The following is a 22726-nucleotide window of genomic DNA, read 5'->3' on the forward strand; positions in this document are numbered from 1 at the left end:
CTATTTGATGCATGAAAGGGTTAAGACCATAGAGCAGAGTTTTCCAGACTTTTCATGCTGGTGACACATTTTTTAGATATGCATCATTTCGTGACACTAGCAAACCGGAGGTTAAACTAACCATTTTCCAGCCCCAGGAGGAGCGCAGGGAGTGTTTGCATGACACACCTACACACTGCAGCCAGAGCACTAATGTGTCATGACGCACAGTTTGGAAAGGTCTGCCATAGAGTAAGCTGTTTTGCCAGGCTTAGCTCACCTTGGGAGGGACTAGATAATCAATGTGTGAGGTCTGAACTGCTTGCTCCACTTCAGACCGCATGGCTCTCACAAGCCAATAATTTAGGAGCTTACCTCACTTTAAAAGGTAAAGGGACCCCTGACCATTAGGTTAGTCGTGGCCGACTCTGGGGTTGCGGCGCTCATCTCGCTTTATTGGCCGAGGGAGCCGGCGTACAGCTTCCGGGTTATGTAGCCAGCATGACTAAGCCACTTCTGGCGAACCAGAGCAGCGCACGGAAAAGCCGTTTACCTTCCTGCCGGAGTGGTATCTATTTATCTACTTGCACTTTGACATGCTTTCGAACTGCTAGGTTGGCAGGAGCAGGGACTGAGCAACGGGAGCTCACCCCGTTGTGGGGATTCGAACTGCCAACCTTCTGATTGGCAAGTCCTAGGCTCTGTGGTTTAACCCACAGTGCCACCTGCGTCCCTGTGGAACTAAACTAACAGTTCGCAGGATTCTTTGGGGGGGAAGTAAAGCATGTTAAATGTATGGTGTGCCTCCCTCTTCTTCTTTGGCAATCACTTGTAGTCGAATTAGATTGTCTTCCATGAATATGGTTTTAACAATGAGTCCGTAAGTGACTGTGGTGGCCATGTCTGGATCCACACGTCCTTCCGCAGTGGGGACATAAATTTCCGGGCAGGAGTTGATCACGGTGAGGATTTGCCAAACATGCCTTCCTCTTAGCATGTATCGTCCTGAGTTCGTGTTTATGGTGTGTACACAGCCAACTGAAACAACTGAAGGTTGGAATATGTCACAGAGGGGATTTTATGCAAAGGTGAAGGTACTAAACCCCCTGAGGATTTTTGCAAGGAAACCTGGGACTCCTCAATCTTGTCCGGGGGTCGGCAAGGGTAACCTTGACTGGGCCAGTTCACTCAAGCAGAGATCCCTTCGTGGGCCAGATTGCACATGTGTGTGAGCGCGCCCACCCGCGATTTCCAGCTTTTGCGTCTCCATAGACGCGATTTCCAGCTTTTGCGTCTCATAGAATCATAGAATAGAATCCTAGAATCATAGAGTTGGAAGAGACCACAAGGGCCATCGAGTCCAACCCCCTGCCAAGCAGGAAACACCATCAGAGCACTCCTGACATATGGTTGTCAAGCCTCTGCTTCAAGACCTCCAAAGAAGGAGACTCCACCACACTCCTTGGCAGCAAATTCCACTGTCAAACAGCTCTTACTGTCAGGAAGTTCTTCCTAATGTTTAGGTGGAATCTTCTTTCTTGTAGTTTGGATCCATTGCTCCGTGTCCGCTTCTCTGGAGCAGCAGAAAACAACCTTTCTCCCTCCTCTATGTGACATCCTTTTATATATTTGAACATGGCTATCATATCACCGCTAGACGCGATTTCTGGCGCCGCAGAAGCGAGTCCCTGCACCGTGCTGCGCCAGTTTAGCACAGCGCACGGGGACTTGCTGAGCCGGCGGCTCAGTTTGGGGGCATCTTGTAGACCGGTTAAACAACCCCCGTGGGCTCTTTGTGGCCCATGGGCCTTAGGTTGCCTACTCTGATCTTGTCCATTGAAGAGTTTGTTTTTTTGTCTCCTCTGCCAGATGCTGTGAGTAGCATCAAGCCCTCAAGTGAATGACACCCCAGAGCATCTTCCTGTCCTCTGAGACAGAGACGAAACACTTGCTTCCGTGAGAAAGGTCCCTTCTTCTTGCTCGTCCCGTGGAGAAGCAAAGATGCAGCGTGAGATCTGCAGACGTCCCAAGGAGCCTAGACTTCTGGGCACGTGAGCTGCGAGGAAGCGCCAGCACCCATTAAGGGACAGGGCAGCAGAAAGCAGCTCCTGCTGCAGAAACGAAAGGACCCCCTCCTTCCCAGACTCGCTTACATCAGGGAGCAACACAGCAGGACGCCAGCCTGGAAGGTCATGATTGAAACCTGGAATCTGCTTGGCTGTGATTGAAGAAAGCATTGAACCCACAGGTAACTGTCCCGTCACCCCATCTACTCCCATCACCATCAATTGAATTTACCGTACTTTTCCATGTATAAGACGAGGTTTTTTTCCTTAAAAAGTTACATCCAAAAATTGGGGTCGCCTTATACATGGATAAGGGACGCAGGTGGTGCTGTGGGTTAAACCACAGAGCCTAGGACTTGCTGATCAGAAGGTCGGTGGTTCAAATCCCCACGACGGGGTGAGCTCCCGTTGCTCGGTCCCTGCTCCTGCCAGCCTAGCAGTTCGAAAGCATGTCAACGTGCAAGTAGATAAATAGATACCACTCCGGCGGGAAGGTAAACGGCGTTTCCGTGCGCTGCTCTGGTTCGCCAGAAGCGGCTTAGTCATGCTGGCCACATGACCCGGAAGCTGTACACCGGCTCCCTCGGCCAATAAAGCGAGATGAGCGCCGCAACCCCAGACTTGGCCACGACTGGACCAACGGTCAGGGGTCCCTTTACCTTTTATACATGGATAGTGCATAGGGTGGGACGTGGGATTGGTTCCTGCTGCGAGCCAGAGATCGTCAGCGGCTATTGGGCGTGTTGCGGCAAAGGCTGGGGTTGATTGGTTGCCGCTGTGGCAATAGGGCGGGCAATTTGTGGCTTTCAGTGTCAGGCAGATGGGTGAGCGATTTTCGGCAATCTCTGAAAAAAGGCTTAACAACTTTATGCCATCCCTCCAAAAAAAGCTCAAAAATTGGGCAATCACTGGCAACATCCCCTCATTTTCTTAATTTTGAGTCCCCCAAAATAGGGGGTGTCTTAAACATGGGGGTGGGTTATACATGGAAAAGTACGGTATATGTCTCTCGCTGCCCAAATAGGCTTCTGGCAGTGCAGTTTCTAACCATGTCTGCCCAGAAGGAAGTCCTGTTGTGATGCAGGAATAACACTGCAAGTACATTTGCAAAGTTAAGCAGGGTCTGCTATGGTTTCAAATTGGATGGGGGACCACACGTTGAAATTCCTGCATCGCCCCAGCCCTTGAGGATCTCATCTAGCTGTATGATTTTCTGTTATTCTACTGAATTCAGTAGGTCAACAACTTTGCCAAAAGAAGCTTAGCAACTGTTTGAAATATGGCAGCTGTACCACAAGCCCCATCAAATAGCTCTGTGCCCTGTCCAATTGTTGCTTTGTGGTGCCAAAATACTTCTGACCCTGTTTTGAGCTAACCTAAAGGCAAATTCTGCCAGTATTTTTAATTTGCCATTTTCGCTGCCTGTTTGTACTGTTTCACTCTGCTGGTGTCATTTTTACCTGTTGCTGCGGCAATATTTTTAAAGAGGTTTATTACTTATTTTTTGTGTAACACAATCGTTATACCGCTTGATTGTATAGTGGATGCTCAGGTTATTTATGTGATCCATGCGGGAGGCACGTTCGCAATCCGCAGCGCCGTGTCTGCGCACACGCAGTTTGCGATTCGGTGCTTCTGCGCATGCGCAAAGTGTGATTTCAAAACCCGGAAATAACCCATTCCGGTACTTCCAGGTTTCGGCGCATCTGTAACCCGAAAAAACGCAACCTGAAGCGTCTGTAACCTGAGGTACAACTGTATTAAGATCTCTCTAAGTGCCTTGCAATAGGTAATAAACTGATCTTTTTTAAAAAAAGAAAGAAAGAAAAGATACTTATTCAAAGATATACAAAAATATATACCCATTACAAAGTATCTTTTTTATAATATACTACTGAGATAAAACAGCTACTTAGTCTACAAGAAAACAAAATCAGAAGGAAGAAAAGAGAAGGAAAGGAGAAACCTAAAGAAAGAGAACATGAGAAAAAATGATACATAATAAAATTATCCATTAAAAAGAGTGAAAATAATGACGGGGATCCATAGATCTGTCTCATTTTCTTGAGCCCTTTGCAGTGGCGTAGCGTGGGTTGTCAGCACCCGGGGCAAGGCAAGTAATTTGCGCCCCCTAACCGTGGATTTGCGCCCCCATACCTGTGGATTTGCGCCCCCTAACCCTAACCCCCAGGTGTTGCGCCCGGTGCGGCCGGCCCCCCCCTGCACCCCCCACGCTACGTCACTGGCCCTTTGTCGGCAGGCGTGCAGCATTTCTGGAGGCTCATTTCTCTCCCTGTCTTCCCAGGTCCCCGCCGCACAGAGAGTGATGCTTGTTCTGTTCCATGCCATGGTCACGCCACTGCTCTGCGTCATCCGTGCTGCCCCCCTTCCCAGCGCCAGTACCCAGTCCAACGCCACCGATGTCCTCTGGGCCGAGACCCCCCTGAGGGACTGGGACCTCTTTTCTCCGCGCGTCACTCTTTCCAACAGCAAACCGGCAGAGCCGCCCTTGCTTTTCCTCATGGAGGACTCCAGCGCCCAGCCGGCGCAGGCCGCAAACCGGACTCTCAGGTCCAAGCGGTCGTTGGACGGATCCCTCCGCCGGGGAGAAATGTCGGTGTGCGACAGCGTCAACGTTTGGGTGACCAACAAGCGGACAGCCGTCGACATCCGCGCCAAAACCGTGACGGTGCTTTCCGAGGTCCAGACCTTAACCGGCCCGCTGAAGCAATATTTCTTCGAGACCAAGTGTAACCCGGCTGGGGGCACGGCGAGTGGCTGCCGGGGTGTGGACCGCCGACACTGGATCTCCGAGTGCAAGGCCAAGCAGTCGTACGTGAGGGCCCTCACCATGGATTCGGACAAGATCGTGACCTGGCGCTGGATCCGCATCGACACCGCGTGCGTCTGCACCCTGCTCACTCGTACTGGTCGGACGTAGGGAGGCAGGCGACTGTTAATCTACCTTTGTCGCTTTGGCTACTGAAGAAATGGAGATGGAGCAATGGGACCGCTAGGCCCAAGATGGCCGCCCTTCAGCCAAGGGAAATGTGCATGGTTCCCATTGGACAAGAAGAAAGGTGTGCGGTCCTGGCTGATTGGCAGGCCTCAGGCTGCCTTGTCTGGCTCTGCTTATTGCCCCGCGAAGTCCCTGTCAACAAGGTTCATCGTCGGAAACGTGGCCATTTGCTAGACGGGAGAGACGTTGTTGCTGCGCTTCTACAGTGGAGAAGCAAACTTTAAGCATTATTGAGATGCAGCCAGGCAGACCTTGTGGACTGGAGGGGCCATGATGGGGCCCCTGGTGGTCAAAACTTCATACCTACCACATGTGACAGGGCACTGGGGTCTTGTGTGTGCTGCTTTAGAGTCACTACAACCTGCTTTTGGCTGCCTCTCTCACACACACACATCAATGCTGCCATTGCACCCTTGCGGCGCACAGCAGACTCCAGAGTCCTTCCCTCAGCGCAGTCTGCGAGATCAGGGCTTTTCGACTGCCTACCCTGGGGGAACCTGTTCCATCTCGGTGCATTTGCCAAAGATTCCCTGCGTATGCATGGCAGGTGGATCCTAGGGAATGTTTTAGGGCGTGCTGTCTGTACACACATGGGCACCAACCACGCCTGCCAGGCCTCACCGCTGCTTTGTGGATACCAGACGCACGCAGCCTCGATGGAGGTGCCGAATCTGCCGCTTTGCATGCGCCCCACTTTCCCTTTCAGCTGCCGATTGGAGTGGGAGATCCGTTGAATCTGAAGTCCATCACGACTGATATATTAATTGAGGAGCCTGGGAGAAGCGTCTGAGAGAGCCGTAGAGTTCTTTTGGAACATACTTTTTTCGGGGGAGGGGGGGATTGCTAGGTGTAAGTTTCCTTGTGGAATCTCCCTTCCCTCATTCTCTTTCCTCTCTTCATATTTATTACCTCCCTTCCCTCCAGCTACAGCCTGGGCCTGACCTGATCCTGTCGTCTTAATTATTAACTTATTTGCGTTCATTACTCTGGAGGGGGGGGGGAATGATTTCTAGGAAAGTGTGTGTGATGTCTGTGTGTGGAGGTGGGTGGGGAGGATTAAAAAACAAAAAGACATGTCTGCCTGCTGCTTGGATTTCCTGTGTCCTGAATGTCTTCCTTTTGGCTGGGGGGGGGGCGGGCTCCTGGGTGGGGGGAAGGAGCGTGCGGAAAGCAAGACTCATGGGAAAGAAATGTGGGTGGCACCCAGCTCCTCCCTGACAGCCCAAGCCTTCCATAGTACCTCTCTCAGGCTGCATATACAACATACATCTAAAGGCACTTTTGCACAGCCCCAAAAGAATCCTGGGAATTGTAGTTCGCTCCATGCAGGGCTACAATTCCCAGCACCCTTAACCAAGTACAGTGGTACCTCGGGTTAAGTACTTAATTCGTTCTGGAGGTCCGTTCTCAACCTGAAACTGTTCTTAACCTGAGGTACCACTTTAGCTAATGGGGCCTCCCGCTGCTGCGCGTGATTTCTTTTCTCATCCTGAAGCAAAGTTCTTAAACCAAGGTACTATTTCTGGGTTAGCAGAGTCTGTAACCTGAAGCGTATGTAACCTGAGGTACCACTGTACAGTTCCTGGTATTCTTTTCAGGTGGGGAGCCTTTAAATGTGTGGTGTGTTATCACCACAAGCTGTGTTTTGCACATCCACACTATCCTTCAGGGGTCAGCAAACTTTTTCAGCAGGGGGCCAGTCCACTGTCCCTCAGACCTTGTGGGAGGCAGGACTATATTTTGGGGGAAAGAAAAAAAAATGAACAAATTCCTATGCCCCAGAGAGAACCCAGAGATGCATTTTAAATAAAAGCACACATTCTACTCATGTAAAAACACCAGGCAGGCCCCACAAATAACCCAGAGATGCATTTTGAATAAAAAGACACATTTTACTCATGTAAAAACACACTGATTCCCAGACCGTCCGCGGGCCGGATTTAGAAGGCGATTGGGCCGGATCCGGCCCCTGGGCCTTAGGTTGCCTACCCATGCTATAGTTCTCCACTTCTGCGGCTTTGAACTTTGGAAGGGGAAAGTGTCCTTTGGCCCTCAGCGCCACCTGATGGCTTGCTGTGGAGTTGCAAGTCCTTATGAAGAGTTGGACTGCCTTTGGGCAATGGTCTCCAACTGTTTTAGACCTGTGGGCACATTAGCAAACCAGAGAAGCCACTGTGGGCACCACACGCGTGCCTGCAGTACTTGCCGCCCTCCCCAGCTGTAATCTCCATGAAATGCCCGAGCAGTGATTCGACAGAGGCAAGTGCCTCTATACAGTCGTACCTTGGAAGTCGAACAGAATCCGTTCCAGAAGTCCGTTCGACTTCCAAAACGTTCGGAAACCAAAGCGTGGCTTCAGATTGGCTGCAGGAAACTCCTGCAGCCAATCGGAAGCCGCGGAAGCCCCATCGGACGCACAGCTTCCAAAAATAGTTTGCAAAGTGGAACAGTCACTTCCGGGTCTGTGGTGTTCCGGAGCCAAAACATTCGAGAACTAAGCTGTTCGAAAACCAAGGGATGACTGTATACAGTGGTACCTCAGGTTACATACGCTTCAGGTTACAGACTCTGCTAACCCAGAAATAGTGCTTCAGGTTAAGAACTTCGCTTCAGGATGAGAACAGAAATTGTGCTCTGGTGGCGCCGCAGCAGCAGGAGGCCCCATTAGCTAAAGTGGTGCTTCAGGTTAAGAACAGTTTCAGGTTAAGTACGGACCTCCGGAACGAATTAAGTACTTAACCTGAGGTACCACTGTATATCTAATAAGTTCTGTCAGATTCTAGTTTAGTGCAGCCAAATAACTTCAGGCCCCTGGCCCTGAGGAATTCATGAAACTACCCAAATGTTCTCTTCAGCAGATTCTAGTTGGCCACAGAAGGACAAAGTCCTAAAAGACACCATATCCGGGTACTTTGACCTCTTGTTTGCTGTAGCCAAAAAAGAGAGAGCTCTGTTGACTTACTGTGGTCTGCAACTGCAGCACTGCAAATGTCATCAGAACAAAAAGGGAAGAGAGTGATAGAGCAAGAAAGGGAGAGGAAAGAAGAGTGAATCAAGAAGTAGAGGAGAGAACAGATCCCGGTAGGTAAAGGTAAAAATTTTTACAAAATTAAAAAGAATATTCCCTGCGGTGCAGGTTGCTGTTGTTAACAATTGGGCCCTGGGTCTGGCAGAAAGGTTGGAAAAATCACTTTTATAAGAGGTGGAGGGATGGACAAAATCTGCACTGTCATTCCCTCTGTTTGTGAAATTCAGGAGGAAGTACTGCTGGAGTGCTGGATTAGAGCCTCGGAGACTGGGCTTCAAATCCCTGCTCAGCCATAAAGTTCCCTGGGTGACCTTGGGACAGTTGTGATCTCTCAGCCTTTCCTACCTCACGGGGTTGTTGAGAGCCCAGGAGCCAGTTCCTAGGGGCCAATATATCTTTGTCTCCCTCCCCACCCATAAAATATTTGAGGGGGCTGCCCATCCCCAAAGTTGGCACCCTTGGTTAAGATGGAGAGGAAGAGAACCGTGTACAGTGGTACCTCAGGTTACATACACTTCAGGTTACAGACTCTGCTAACCCAAAAATATTACCTCAGGTTAAGAACTTTGCTTCAGGATGAGAACAGAAATCGTGCAGCAGCAGCGGGGGCCCCATTAGCTAAAGTGGTGCTTCAGGATAAGAACAGTTTCAGGTTAAGAACAGACCTCCAGAACGAATTAAGTACTTAACCCGAGGTACCACTGTATACATTACCTTGAGCTCTTTGATGGAAAAGTGAGATATAAATGTAATTCTTTATATATATATATAAAAAGGTATCAGGTTTAGGGGAGCTCCAAAGTTTGCGAAAGTACGAAAATTATTGGGGGGCAAGGAAGCTAGGATTTGCCCTAAATCCATGAGGTTGATGTGGCCTTTGGGGGGGGGGACCACGTGTTGGCAACCTGTGTTGTGGGTGGGACGTTTTATTGGCGGACAAATTTTCCCAGGCTTGCCTTTCCCCACTTCCTGCACAGGTTCCCCATCATAGAGGAAGCCATGCTGATTACTGTGGTCACCGCATGGCTTTGCGTCGTCTCTCATGCCACCCCGCTTCCCAACGCCGCTGACGTCCTCGGCACTCACGCTCCTCCAGTCGGGGACAAGGAGTTCCTGTCTCCCCGTGTTGCGCTTTCTAGAAGCGAGCCGACCACCCAACCCTTGTCGGACGCTGCTGAGGCGACGTTGGCCGTGTGTGACAGCACAAGCACATGGGTGGCAGACAAACATACAGCTGTGGACATCCGTGGCAGGAATGTGACGCTGCTCTCTGAGTTTCAGACGCCTCACGGCCGGCTGAGGCAGTACTTCCTCGAGACCAAGTGCACACCCAGAAGGGGAACTGCGGGCGGTTGCCGCGGGGTGGATCGAAACTACTGGATCTCTGAGTGCCAGACGACCCAGACCTATGTGAAGGCCTTCACTATGGATTCCAAGAAGACCGCTGCCTGGCGCTTTGTCAGGATAGACGCAGGGTGTGTCTGCAAAATACGACCGCAGCAGCAAGACGCAGCGGAATATGGCGGGCAGGAGATATCATAACAGGCTTTGCTGGGGCAGCGGGCGACCCTAGGAGGCCTTAGCCACAGGTCTTTGGGGATAAGGGCCCACATCGCCTTTGCCTTTTGAAACAAATAAACAAATGGAGCCACCACCCCCATCTGTGCCAAGCGGTAGCCAGATTCCAGAGTCATGTTTCCATTGGGAATCGAGACGTGTGGGAGACGGTCATGTCTTTAAGAAAAATGGCTTCTTAACACCTATTCACGCCCGAGTCTCCTTTGGAGAGCATTAGATCTCATGAGGGGCTTGTTTCCCCAGCAACGTAGCACTGGATACCCAAGGCACCGTGAACCCCATAGCCCTGCCACTGTGCCAAGATGGCCTTCACACACACACACACCCCTCACCAAGTTCTACCTATTTCCTCCTTATTGTTCCCAGAACACCTCTTGCCCCACACAACTCCTCCTCACCTAACTGCTCGCTCCCCCTACCCAATTCCAAGCCCTGTTTTTCAAAAGGGCACGTTTTTCCTGTGTGACATCACACCACAGGAGCCAACTCTTAGGAGCCAAGGGGGTCTTTGCCCACCAATAAAATATTTGAGGGGGCTGGGGACCCCCAAAGTTGATGGGCATTGCCATTAAAATAGAAAAGGTTCTGACCTCCTTTTTACTCCTTTGCCTAGTCCCCAGGCCTTAGTTGGCACAAAAGAGTCTTTGAGAAAGAGCACTTTGCAGAGTATTGCTGCTTTTATTCTTAAAAGTTGTCTTCTCCAACCACGACCGACAGCTTTATACATATCAAACACAACCAGCTTTCTACCATCCAACCAACTCACACCCAACACTGTCATTGAACGCTCTATATATACAGGTACAATTTGGTGAAAGTCATTGTAGGCTGCTAACTCATGCTCACTTAGTTCTTTTAGCATTAAAGAAACAGCGGCCAATTTTTAGCCGTGGCACACATGCACTGTGTCGTGTAATCAATTATGCGGGGCAGGGCTCCCCCCCCCCAATTTTAATTCAAATTGGCCCTCACTGGTTCTCAGGGTTGCTAGGAACATGCATGAGTCCCCTGGATATAGGGTGGTACAGTGGTACCTCGGGTTACAGACGCTTCAGGTTACATATGCTTCAGGTTACAGACTCCGCTAACCCAGAAATATTGCCTTGGGTTAAGAACTTTGCTTCAGGATGAGAATAGAAATTGTGCAGCAGCCGCGCAGTGGCAGCAGGAGGCCCCATTAGCTAAAGTGGTGCTTCAGGTTAAGAACAGTTTCAGGTTAAGAACAGACCTCTGGAACGAATGAAGTACTTAACCCGAGGTACCACTGTGTATGAATTCAATAAATAAACCAATAAAATGCACCCCACCCTCTCCAAATCCATCCCACCCACCTGGAACTCCAAAAGTGATAGTGTGCACTGATCCTGAGTGCCATCGGACGGCTGAAAGTAAAATTGCAAGTCTTTATTATTGGAGGTGTGGGTTGCAGTTGATGCGTGCTCCTTAGGATCGCACACGAGCTTTGGGCATCAGAAGCCTTGGGGGAGTCTCTCAGCTTGCAGAAGTACAAAAGCCCTCTAGAATAACATGATAAGGAACCCTGCCTCCAAGCAGCCTGCATGGTCACTGATATTTATGGATTGATTATATTCATATCCTACCCTTTTCCTCCAAGGAGCTCACGGTTTCGCCCCTGCCTCATTTGAGCCCCACAGCAACCCTGCGAGGTAATGACTGGCCCAAGGTCACCCTGTGAACCTCATGGCTGAGTGGGGATTCGAACCCTGGACTCCCAGGTCCTAGTCTGATGCTCCAACTGCTACAGCACACTGGGGAAAGCAGGGAGGAAGGGGAAATGGAACGGAGCGGATGGGATGGGATTCTGAAATTCAGCTCTCTACCCTGCAACGTTATATTATAAATATAATATATAATATATAAATATTCCCTTCACTGGCCCCTGCAGCTCAGCAATATCTAGAGGGACCAAGGTTCTCCGCCACACCTGTGATAGCTGGAAAACACACGATTTGAAGAAAGCACTCAACTGTAAAATTGCAAAAGGTTCTCCTTTTTTAATTTCTAGGAAGGATTAACTGCAATGTTCTTTACCGCAAGGTTGCCCTTTGAAAAGAGCCCGGAAACTTCAATTAGTACAAAACGCCAGATTGTTATCCGGCACTTCAAGATCAGAACTGATTCCATCTGTACTGATTGCCTGTTTGTTTCCGGGCTCCGTTTAGCAGTGCCAGCAATGACCTTTGAAGCCCTAAGAAATGGCTTAGGACCAAGGTTACCCCAGAAACCATTTCCTCCCTGTAATGAACGTGTCCTGGCTTTGAAGATCCGCGCAAGAGGCTCTGCTCTCTTAAGCCGCCCATACCTGAGACGGGTCTCTTGGAGCCCTAGCAGACGCATTGTTTAAAATGTTCTTGCTTCTTTTGTTGCGTTAAAGAGCTTTCTCCTATCCAATTTCTCTGAGCAGGGCTGTCTCTGCCCGCTGCCCCTTGGAAGGCCGACACAAGAGTATCAATGGTGCATGACGTCCTGCTGACGTATCTCCCTGGGAGCTAACAAGGCTTGGGGAAGGTTGGAAGAGCTGATTCATCAAGGTCTCTGCCCACATACCCTCCAACATTTCTCCAGTGAAAATAGGGAAGTTCTATTCCCTAATGATAATAGCCAGTGGTGTAGCGTGGGTTGTCAGCACCCGGGGCAAGGCAAGTAATTTGCGCCCCCCCCCCGCTGCACTGTCCCCCCCTCGATAGTCCCTCGCTCTCTCTCCGCTCCGCACCGCACGCCTGGCACCCCCCCCCTCCACAGTGGGCGGCGACCCGGCGGCTCGGATCAGATTCGCACAGCCAGCACTGCAGTGAGAGAGAGTGAGTGAGCCAGTGAGTGAGCCAGAGAGCTGCGAGTGCAAGCGCTCCCCCCCAGATGTTGCGCCCGGTGCGGCCAGCCCCCCCTGCACCCCCCACGCTACGCCACTGATAATAGCAATAACATTATTATTTATACCCTGCCCATCTGACTGGGTTGCTCCATCCACTCTGGGCAGCATCCAACATATATATATTAAAACATTAAACATTTTAAAACGTCTCTACACAGGGCTGCCTTCAGATGTCTTCTAAAGATTGTATAGTTACTTATCTCCTTGGCTTGGGGGGCGGGTATGCGTAACTCCACACCCTCCAACCTTTCACTGATGGAAATAGAGACATCCTAAGGGACGCGGGTGGCACTGTGGGTTAAACCACAGAGCCTAGGACTTGCCAATCAGAAGGTTGGTGGTTCGAATCCCCGCGACAGGGTGAGCTCCCGTTGCTCGGTCCCTGCTCCTGCCCACCTAGCAGTTTGAAAGGACATCAAAGTGCAAGTAGATAAATAGGTCCCGCTGCGGCGGGAAGGTAAATGGCGTTTCCGTGTGCTGCTCTGGTTCGCCAGAAGAGGCTTAGTCATGCTGGCCACATGACCCGGAAGCTGTATGCCAGCTCCCTCAGCCAATAAAGCGAGATGAGCGCTGCAACCCCAGAGTCGGCCACGACTGGACCTAATGGCCAGGGGTCCCTTTACCTTTAAGGAAAGGTGGGACATTCTGGGATCAAATCGGAAACAGGGAAGGCTTCTGTAAATCCGAGACTCTCCCTGGAAAATAGGGACACTTAGAGGGTCTGTCACACCCTCCAACTTTTCTCCAATGAAAATAGGGATGACAACAACAACAACAACAACGGGTTTGCTGATCGTAAGATCGGTAGTTCAAATCCGAGTGATGGGGTGAGCCCCTGTCTCTTTGTCCCAGCTTCTGCCAACCATACCAGCACAAGTAGATAAATAGGTACCCCTGCAGCAGGAAGGTAAACAGTGTTTCCATGCGCTCTAGTACTCTTCTCGGTGTCCCATGTGCCACAAGTGGTTTAGTCATGCTGGCCACATGACCTGGAAAAGCTGTCTGTGGACAAACACCGGCTCCCTCGGCTTGAAGGCGGAGATGAGCACCACACCCCATAGTCGAGTTTGACTGGACATAACCTTTCAATAATAATATTAACAACAGCAACAATAAAAATGTTAATAATAAATATGTCTTCTAAAAGCCTTTGAACTGCAATAACTGCTTGCTTTGATCAGTGGCCATGGGAGGCAGGCAGTGGGGCGTGTGGAGACAGAAAACAGAGGCGGGACAAGACCAGATGTCCTAGAAGAGGCTGATGGGAGTTGGGGTCCAACACCAATGGAACGGGCACAGGTCCTCTGCCCCTGCCATACTGCAACATTATGTTGCAGCTCCCATTTGTGCGTGCATGCAATGAAGGATGATAAGAACCATCATCCTCCGACTGAAGTCACAGTCCCGATGCACGCTTACTTGGGAGCAAGGTGGAAAGGGCTGAGGGACCGGATAGGGGCTTACTCCTCAGTAAACACAAATAGGGTGGGCTGCACACAACAAGAGATTGCACCCCACCCGTTAAGCCACGGCCTTTAGCACTCAGTAGCAACGATCCTTAGCAGGCCTTCCGGCTCCCAGGAAATCCTGGCTCCCCCTTCCACAGCGGTCCAGCATCCCATTGGGACTCATTAGGACCGGACCGGATGGAATCCAGGGCTCGATCAAAGGGGGCGCTAGAACGCCCGGCTGCCGAGCGTTCCATCTCCATGGCGACGTTTGTCGCTAACGTTCCAGAGGCCCCGCCCCTTTCCTGGTGCCCAGGGTAGCAGCCGCCGCCTCCTCCTCCTCCGCCCGGCCGCCCGGCAACCATGTCCCAAAAGCGGAGGCGGACATGGCGGGCACTTTCTCCGCCTTCCCCTTCGACTGGGAGGTGGACTCCCCGACGCTGGTGCCCCGGCAGGGACGCAGGCATGACTGGAGGCTGACCAGCAGCGGAGTGGGGCTCAACTACAGCCCCCCGCTGCCCTTCCCGCCGCCCTATGCACGAGTGAGCCAAAGCTGGTGACTTTCAGGGGGATGGCTGGTGCAATTCGGATTAGTGGAAGCGATGTGGTTTGTAGCGGGGGACTGACACCCCCTCCCGCTACCTCTAGGCATAGCTGTCAACGTTTTCCATTTTTTACGGGAAATCCCCTTATTCCGAATAGGATTCATCGCAAGAAAAGGGAAAAGTTGACAGCTATGCCTCTAGGTCATGGGTAGGCAAACTAAGGCCCGGGGGCCGGATCCGGCCCAATCGCCTTCTAAATCCGGCCTCCAGACGGTCCAGGAATCAATGTGTTTTTCCATGAGTAGAATGTGCCCTTTTATTTAAAATGCACCTCTGGGTTATTTGTGGGGCCTGCCTGGTGTTTTTACATAAGCAGAATGTGTCCTTTTATTTAAAATGCACCTCTAGGTTATTTGTGGGGCATAGGAATTCATTCATATATTTTCCACCAAAATATAGTCCGGCCCCCCACAAGGTCTGAGGGACAGTTGACCGGCCCCCTGCTGAAAACGTTTGCTGACCCCTGTCTAGGTACTCTGCAGGTGGGCTAATGCTGCCTGGAACCAGAATTCCTGCGGGAATAAATGGGTCTTACGGGGGGGGGCGGGGTCTTGGTTCTATTTTTCATCCATGCACCCATTCTCCCATTTCCTGATGGTTTGTCCCATTGCTGCTCTTTCCCCCACCTCCTCCCTTGCACTCCCGCTTCGCTCATCGCCAGTCTACGATCTATGAGCCACTGCCCCCAGCATCTGAGAAAGACTTCCGAGATGAGGTCATCCCACGCTTGACAACCACCTCACAACTCGCTTATGGCCCGAAAACCCACGGGGGAGTCCTGGCTCACCCCCGCTACTCTGTCGCCTATCCGCACTGGGACGTCCTCTACAACAAAGATTTGAGAGAGAAGGTAAGGGGAAAGCAGGAAGCTCTGAGATCTGGGAAGGGGAATAGAAGCCCAAACGGTCAAGGGGAGCATCCAGATGACCAGTGTACTGAGGATTTGTCCGCCTTTGTTTGCAGGGGGATTAGACAAAGTGGGCAATTTAATCTGCTTTTGTCATGATTTGCTTTCAGGGAGGTCAGACGGTGTTGTGTCAACCCAAGTGTTATGGGAAGTCCCAGTGTGTTTTTCCCTGCCACTTTGCTTCTTGCAAAAAGTCCGATCTTTTGCAGCAGCAGGTTTGTTGCGCAAGAGTTTCCAGCCAACTAAACTGCGCACCCTGAATTTGTGACTGAATCCCGCCCCCAAATAGTGACAGTTCTTGAAGTTCCCTAGGCTTGGTGGCTTTATTGAGGAGGGAATGGGTGGAATGAATCCAGTCTATAAATTACAGCCTGGTTCTCTAAGTTCGATTGAGCCCGGCATAGCCAGGATTTGGGGGAGGAGCAGGACTGAGCTACCTGCACCACGATTGGCCAGTTTGTGGAAGCCATGCCTATTGCTCAGTCGGGTTGCCAGTGGCATCACTAGAATGCGTCACAACATCACCCAAGTGACCTCAGCAAGCATTTCAGTTTCAAATATTCTGATTATTTCTACTTTTAGCTAAGTATTTTTATTTATTTACTTGCAGCCTACTTGGTCTGAAAAATCACAAGCCCCCCTTTCTGTTCATTACGAAACATGATAATATTAAGATTAGAAGCATCTGCTCTTGTATGCTTTTCTAGGGTTCCTTTATTTTAATTTAAAGATGGATGCAAATGGGTACAGAAGTATTCGCATGCATGCCCAGTAAAGTTAAAGGCAGTGGGTGACACACACACTTAAAAATCCCCCCCCCCCAAAATATCATCACCCCTTACTCTTCAATTGCAGTCCAGGCAGGAAAACGGGATGGTGGGGAATGAGGATTCTGCAGATAGTTTCCCAGAAGCCCCTGTTCAAGGGGAAGAACAAAGGGCCTCAAGTGACAAGGTGATGGCAAGACAAATCATCTTTCCTCCATGGCTCTGTTTGAAAACACCAGGCTGAAGGAGGCAAACTCCCAGTGGCGTAGCGTGGGTGGTGCAGGGGGGGCCGGCGGCACCGGGCGCAACATCTGGGGGTTAGGGGGCGCAAATCCACGGATTAGGGGGCGCAAATCCACAGGTTAGGGGCGCAAATTACTTGCCTTGCCCTGGGTGCTGACAACCCACGCTACGCCACTGCAAATTCCCCGAGGCAAATGAGGAAACATTTGCACGAGAGGGTGTCCTTGTGCAGTCATGGTGACCGTTCCCCAACCCTTCTTCTCTGTACCCCTGTTTCTGCTCTTCTCCCTGACAGCTGCAGCTGAGAGCATGGAGGTTTCCGCTGACCATGGGCAACCAGAAGAGCGAGACGAGGGAACGCTACCCTGGCTGGCCCAATCTCCCACAAGAGCCCACCTTCCATGCTGGGCCTCAGCCATTTGGCTTGGCTGACCATCACCTGGATGGACCATCCAAGGTATTTGGTGTTTCTGGAGCAGGGAGAAGACATCTCCCCCTATGCTGGACATCTTCTTCCTTTTGACCAAGACATCTTTGTGTTCTGTTTTAGGTTAACCAGTGTGAGAATCTCTACCTAAAGGATGCTTGGTTTTGCATACCTTACAAACAATTGCTTGCATATATATATTTACGGTGTTAGGGGAGGGGGTAGTGCCTTTGGTGGGGGACATGTCGTGCTACTTCTGGGGTGGTTTGTTCACCTTTGTTCCCCACCTGCACTCAGCTCTCACCGGTGGCTCCTAGAAGCTGTCAGTATACGACAGTGGCCACACCCCAGGAATGCCTTTGACTGGCCGGCTAAAGCAGGTGAGGATTGGCTGGTGGGTCTCAAAGCCTCAGTGAGTTAGGGACTTTAACATGCATGCCAAGACAGGCTCTGGCAGATTGAACAGATGTGACCAATCATGGGTCCAGCGGTCAAGTTTCTGCACCATCTGTAGAAGGAAGTGAGAGGCAAATGGGACTTATCAGACTGGGAAGGAAGCCCATCTAGGAGAAGAAAAACTGATCCAAACCTCTGCTGCCTTGTGGGATATCTTCAGGAGTAGAAAAGGAGTTGAAATATACTCGAAGTTGAGTGTGAATTTCATGCTCTTTATTCAGCTCATAGTAGCAATGAATGAATCTTTCCCCAAAACATGTAGCTATATATACATTATTTACACAATGGGCCCCGTGTGATTGGCTAATTCTGGGCTGCTCCTGTAGGCCAATCAGGTTGCGGATTCACCTCCTCCACAAGCCTGATTGGCTGCTCCTGCAGGCCAATCAGGTTGCTGAGTCACTTCATCCAGGAGCCTGATTGGCTGCTCCTGCAGGCCAATCAGACTGCTGCATTCTGGATCCTATTGTTCTAGGATTCAGCTCAGGAGTAAAGTAAATCCTACACAAATCCAGAATGGAGTCCTTAAGACACCTTGTACATCTCCTACCAACAACTCTTGCAGCCCAGCTGGTGCCAAATGTCTTGCTCTGCTGTCCTTTGGACCACATCAGTGAGGCCGAGGGGGTGGGTCTTGTCATCCGGGCAGCCCAAGACCTCCATACACACTGCCCAGGCTTGTGCCCCAGGGAGGTCAATTTGGCTTCACCCCCAGAGGTGCACTCTGTTGTCTCTTGAGACAGATGGATTCCAACAAAAGCTTGCACATCTTTGCATGCTACCCACGGAATCGGACCAATCAGTATCCATTATTTCCTGGCGTGTGGGGAAGGGTTGTGCTGTCTGCATTTAGTGGGAAGGAAAAACTGTGTCCTTCCATCAGCCGCTGCCAATGCAGTCAATGATGTGAGAGGTGATGGGAGCTGTTGTAGTTCCTTCTCCATCTGTGGCCTAAACTGCTTATATTTGGGTTATCCTTGGTGCCTCTGCTGCAAGTTTGAGGTGGGATTCTGATCTTGGTATTGGGCCTCACATTGGGCCTTCCCTATCCCATCCCCAACATGCCTGGTCTTTTCTTTGACATCCTTCTTTATTTTGCTGGCCTGCCAATCAAAGAAAGCAGGTCATGTGCTTGAGACCCAAGAGCTTTAACTAAGTCTGGGGTCAAGGATCTGAGGGCGTTCCCTCCTGATTCTGGCAGGTTTTCTTGGCAGTGACAGCAGCTACAAGGAGCTACACCCTTTCCTTTCCCCCACAATGCCCTCGACACATCATTGGTCCAGGGGCATTGTGGGAAATCAAAATGGCGGCTCAGTCATTGCTGGGCCCTGGGAGGCACTCAAGAACTTATTTTTTGTTTGTTTTTAAAATAATTTTATTTATTTACTTAACATACATACAAACCAGTAACATACATACACTTACAAGCAAACAAACCCAAAAAAGGAAAGAATATATAGGTAAAGAAAAAATGCATAAAATAAGTGGATGGTGACACAACCTTGTGACTTCCCTCCATCGGTGCTCTTCATCTTTATTCCTTTAAAGTTCTTGTTTACATTGCAATTCATGTAAATAATATATAAATACCATAATAATATAATATAATATAATATAATAAATACCTTACTTATTTTATTGTACTATTATATTATCTAAATCAACTTTACAAGCTTAGTCCAAACATATCAGCATGCTATCTTTAGAGCAGTGTTTACTCATATATTCTTCAAACCATACCCATTGTGACCTTTATTTCTGATTTGTTTGATATCTTATTACTGCAGTTAATTTCGCCAATTCTATAAATTCAGCTACTTTGAATGACCAGTCCTCTTTTGTGGGTGGCACTCAAGAATGTTGTGTGGTAACACCAGGCTTGGTTGGGGTTGTCCACTATGGTGGGCTGAGGAGTTCAAGACTTCCACGCGCAACAGCGGCTTTGTTCCTTTGCTCTCCGCAGTCCGTTGTGGCCAGCACACGGAATGAAGAGATGGCAGGCAAACCCTTCTACATCCGGGACAAGGCAGTTCTGCGGCTAAATGACCCCTATATCTCTGTCACCAGCCGGGACTTCCATCCCTTCACTGAGTAAGTAGCACTTCCAAGGTTCTCTCCCCACTCCTTCACCCACCCCAGAGAACCTCTGCCAATGCCTGCACTCCCTTCCCACAATCCTCTAGGGTGCAACTGCGAGAAGTGAGGTTACAGGGAACCAGGCAGAGGGCCTTCTCGGTAGTGGCTCCCTCCCTCCCATCAGATGTCAAGGAAATAAACAACTATCTGACTTTTAGAAGACATCAGAAGGCAGTCCTGTTTAGGGAAGTTTTTAATGTTTGATGTTTTATCATGTTTTTAATGAGTGGCTGGGTAAACCCAGCCAGATGGGTGAGGCATAAATATTATTTCATTTATTTATTCATTTATTTATTGTCTCGTCTCTGAACCCACATTCTACTCTTTGAACCTTGTTTGCTACCGCTAGGACAACTTGTTTACAATGGCACAGAACTTGTCTTTTTTAGGTGGACAGCCATACTTAACGTGCCTTGACAGTTGGATAGCTTAGTTGCCTGGAGTGTTGTGCTGATAATGGCAAGGTTGCAGGTTCGATCCCCGTCGGGGACAGCTTGTATCTTCCTGCATCGTAGTGGGTTGGACTAGAAAATCCTCAGGGTCCCTTCCAACTCTATGATATCTGTGATTATGGCAGATGTTGGCTGTTGCCCGATTTATGTATGGTATCCCTTTTGCTGTTGAAATAACAACAACAACAACAACAACTTTATTTATATCCTGCCCTCCCCAGCCAAAGCCGGGCTCAGAGCGGCTAACAACAATAAAAGTAACACAGCATTCTAAAATCAATTCATTTTAAAATCAATTCAAAATCAAATTGATGGCAACCATTGGGCTAGAGTTCCGTGAGGATTGCTAAAGGAGGGGGTCAGACTGTGCCTTGGCCAAAGGCCTGGTGAAACAGCTCTGTCTTGCAGGCCCTGCAGAAAGATGTCAAGTCCCACAGGGCCCTAGTCTCTTGTGACAGAGCGTTCCACCAGATCAGAGCCACAGCCGAAAAAGCCCTGGCTCTGGTTGAGGCCAGTCTAACCTCCCTGTGGCCCGGGACCTCCAAGATTTTTTTGTTTGAAGACCGTAAGGTCCTCCGTGGGACGTACCAGGAGAGGCGGTTCCGTAGGTATCAGTATTTTTACTGATTTTAATGAAATACCAGTGATAAAACGTCTGTGTACTACCCGAGTGCAGGCATGCAAAGAAAGTATGGCGTATCACAGGATCAAGAAAAAGGTACCGTATCTTTCGCTCTATAAGACGCACCAAACGATAAGACGCACCTAGTTTTTGGAGGTGGAAAACAAGAACAAAAATAATCTGAATCCCAGAAACCAGAAGAGCAAGAGGGATCTGGCTTCTGGGATAACCTCTTGCTGTTCTGGCTTCTGAGATAGCTGCCGAAGCCTCTCCCGGGCAGCGGGATGAAGGCTCCCTCTGCCCGGAAGAGGCTGTGTGCGGCTAAGCTGCCCTCTGTCCCTTTCCCAGCCTCCCGCAAAAGCCAGCCAAGAGCCACGCGCTCTTTAAAGGGAGCAAGGCTCTTGGGGGCTTTTCTCGGAGGTGGGGGAAGGGACAGAGCCACTCCCTGCTGCTCTGCGGAGGCTTCACGCGGCTAAGCCAGAAGCTAGAACAGCTAGAGGTAGCACTGCGCAGCTCTCCCTCTCGCTATTCTGGCTTCTGGGATTGCCGCGCAGCCTGCATTCACTCCATAAGATGCACACACATTTCCCCTTTTTAGGAGGAGAAAAGTGTGTCTTATAGAGCGAAAAATACGGTAAGTTATTCCCAAACAATACCATATTCTGCAGCGCCAGTGGCGTAGCGTGGGGGGTGCAGGGGGGGCCGGCCACACCGGGTGCAACAACTGGGGGGGGGGCGCTTGCACTCGCAGCTCTCTGCCCCTACCTGGCTCACTCACTCTCTCTCACTGCAGTGCTGGCTGTGCAAATCCGATCCGAGCCGCCGGGTCGCCGCCCACTGTGGAGGGGAGGGTGCCAGGCGTGCGGTGCGGTGCGGAGAGAGAGCGAGGGACTATCTGGGGGAGGGACAGTGCAGCGGGGGGGGGGCGCAAATTACTTGCCTTGCCCCGGGTGCTGACAAACCACGCTACACCACTGCATTCACTCCATAAGATGCACACACATTTCCCCTTTTTAGGAGGGGAAAAGTGTGCCCTATAGAGCGAAAAATACAGTAAGTTATTCCCAAACAATATCATATTCTGCAGCGCCAAGAGTAGCAGTGTGTACACAGGGAGCCCCTTCCAGACAGTGTTCTCTCCTTTAAATTGCTTGGTTTCACCCCACTTTCAGAGAAATGGACGCATTTTGATGCCTCCTCTCTCTCTCTGCAGCAAGGAACGACAAGGCTATGCCAGGAAGGATGCTCTCTCGCTTCAGCGGTGTGGGGAATACCCCGTGATCCGTGATCCTGAACCAATGCGGGACATCAAGGTGTTCCTCAAAGCAACCCGTGTACCCCGTCTGGGGCCGCACATACCTGCCGTTCCCCACCGGGGTCTGCTCCCCCTGACCCGAGAATCCTACCAGCCTCCCCATGACTGCAAGCGCACCTGGGACCGCTTTTGCCCGGTGGAGAAACCTCCCACGGTCTCCTGCCGGGTGCCTGTGGTGGAGATTATGTGCGTTCCTCGCATGTACGAAACAGAGTATAAATGCTACGGGAGTGGCAAGCCCGTGCCGGTGTGAGAGGCCAGGGGCAGCGAGCGTTTTGCAAGGATCAGGCAGAGCAAACCTATAGAATCTATCATATCTAGCATGTGTGTTCATTTTGCAGAGATGACCACAGAGTCTCTATTGATATTGTCAATGCTGCACATATGGGCAGCAGTTTGGATGAATAAAAGCGAACTCTTCTTTGAAATAAAAATTATCCAGCCCAAAAATACGGTTCGGAAAGCTTTACTTGCAGAACTCAAACTCCATTCAACTTCAAGCAATAAATTTACATCCAGTTCGTTGCATAATACAGTGGTACCTCGGGTTACATACGCTTCAGGTTACATACGCTTCAGGTTACACACTCCGCTAACCCAGAAATAGTGCTTCAGGTTAAGAACTTTGCTTCAGGATAAGAACAGAAATCGTGCTCAGGCGGCGCAGCGGCAGCAGGAGGCCCTATTAGCTAAAGTGGTGCTTCAGGTTAAGAACAGTTTCAGGTTAAGAACAGACCTCCACAACGAATTAAGTACTTAACCTGAGGTACCACTGTATACTGATG

The 22726-nt window shown here is 50.3% G+C and overlaps 2 protein-coding genes and 1 long non-coding RNA gene across 5 annotated transcripts in view; all 3 read left to right on the forward strand.

Annotated features, from left to right (window-relative positions):
• NTF4 (neurotrophin 4) overlaps positions 1–6157 on the forward strand; it is a 43613-nt gene extending 37456 nt beyond the window's left edge. For both annotated transcript variants that reach the window (XM_083408276.1, XM_083408277.1), the window contains 2 exons: positions 1849–2227; positions 4351–6157. In XM_083408276.1, the coding sequence (XP_083264402.1) occupies positions 4372–4986 (615 nt within the window). In that variant the 5' untranslated portion in view covers positions 1849–2227; positions 4351–4371 and the 3' untranslated portion in view covers positions 4987–6157. The remainder of the gene's footprint in view (positions 1–1848; positions 2228–4350) is intronic.
• A 612-nt stretch (positions 6158–6769) lies between these two features.
• Positions 6770–9768, forward strand: LOC310661816. Of its 2 annotated transcripts, none has more exons than XR_014504127.1 (2): positions 6770–8155; positions 9070–9768. It is a non-coding gene; the product is annotated as an uncharacterized lncRNA (long non-coding RNA). The 2 variants fall into 2 exon arrangements; XR_014504128.1 differs by having other exon boundaries at positions 6770–8145.
• A 4537-nt stretch (positions 9769–14305) lies between these two features.
• SAXO3 (stabilizer of axonemal microtubules 3) lies at positions 14306–22391 on the forward strand. The gene is made up of 5 exons (XM_083408238.1): positions 14306–14553; positions 15278–15466; positions 16829–16990; positions 19380–19507; positions 21840–22391. The coding sequence occupies exons 1-5, from the start codon at positions 14398–14400 to the stop codon at positions 22192–22194; spliced, it is 990 nt and encodes a 329-aa protein (XP_083264364.1). The 5' UTR covers positions 14306–14397; the 3' UTR covers positions 22195–22391.
• The last annotated feature ends 335 nt before the right edge of the window (positions 22392–22726 follow it).

This window comes from Podarcis tiliguerta (genome assembly GCF_965153285.1).
Source record: "Podarcis tiliguerta genome assembly, chromosome: 13".
NCBI lineage: Eukaryota > Metazoa > Chordata > Lepidosauria > Squamata > Lacertidae > Podarcis > Podarcis tiliguerta.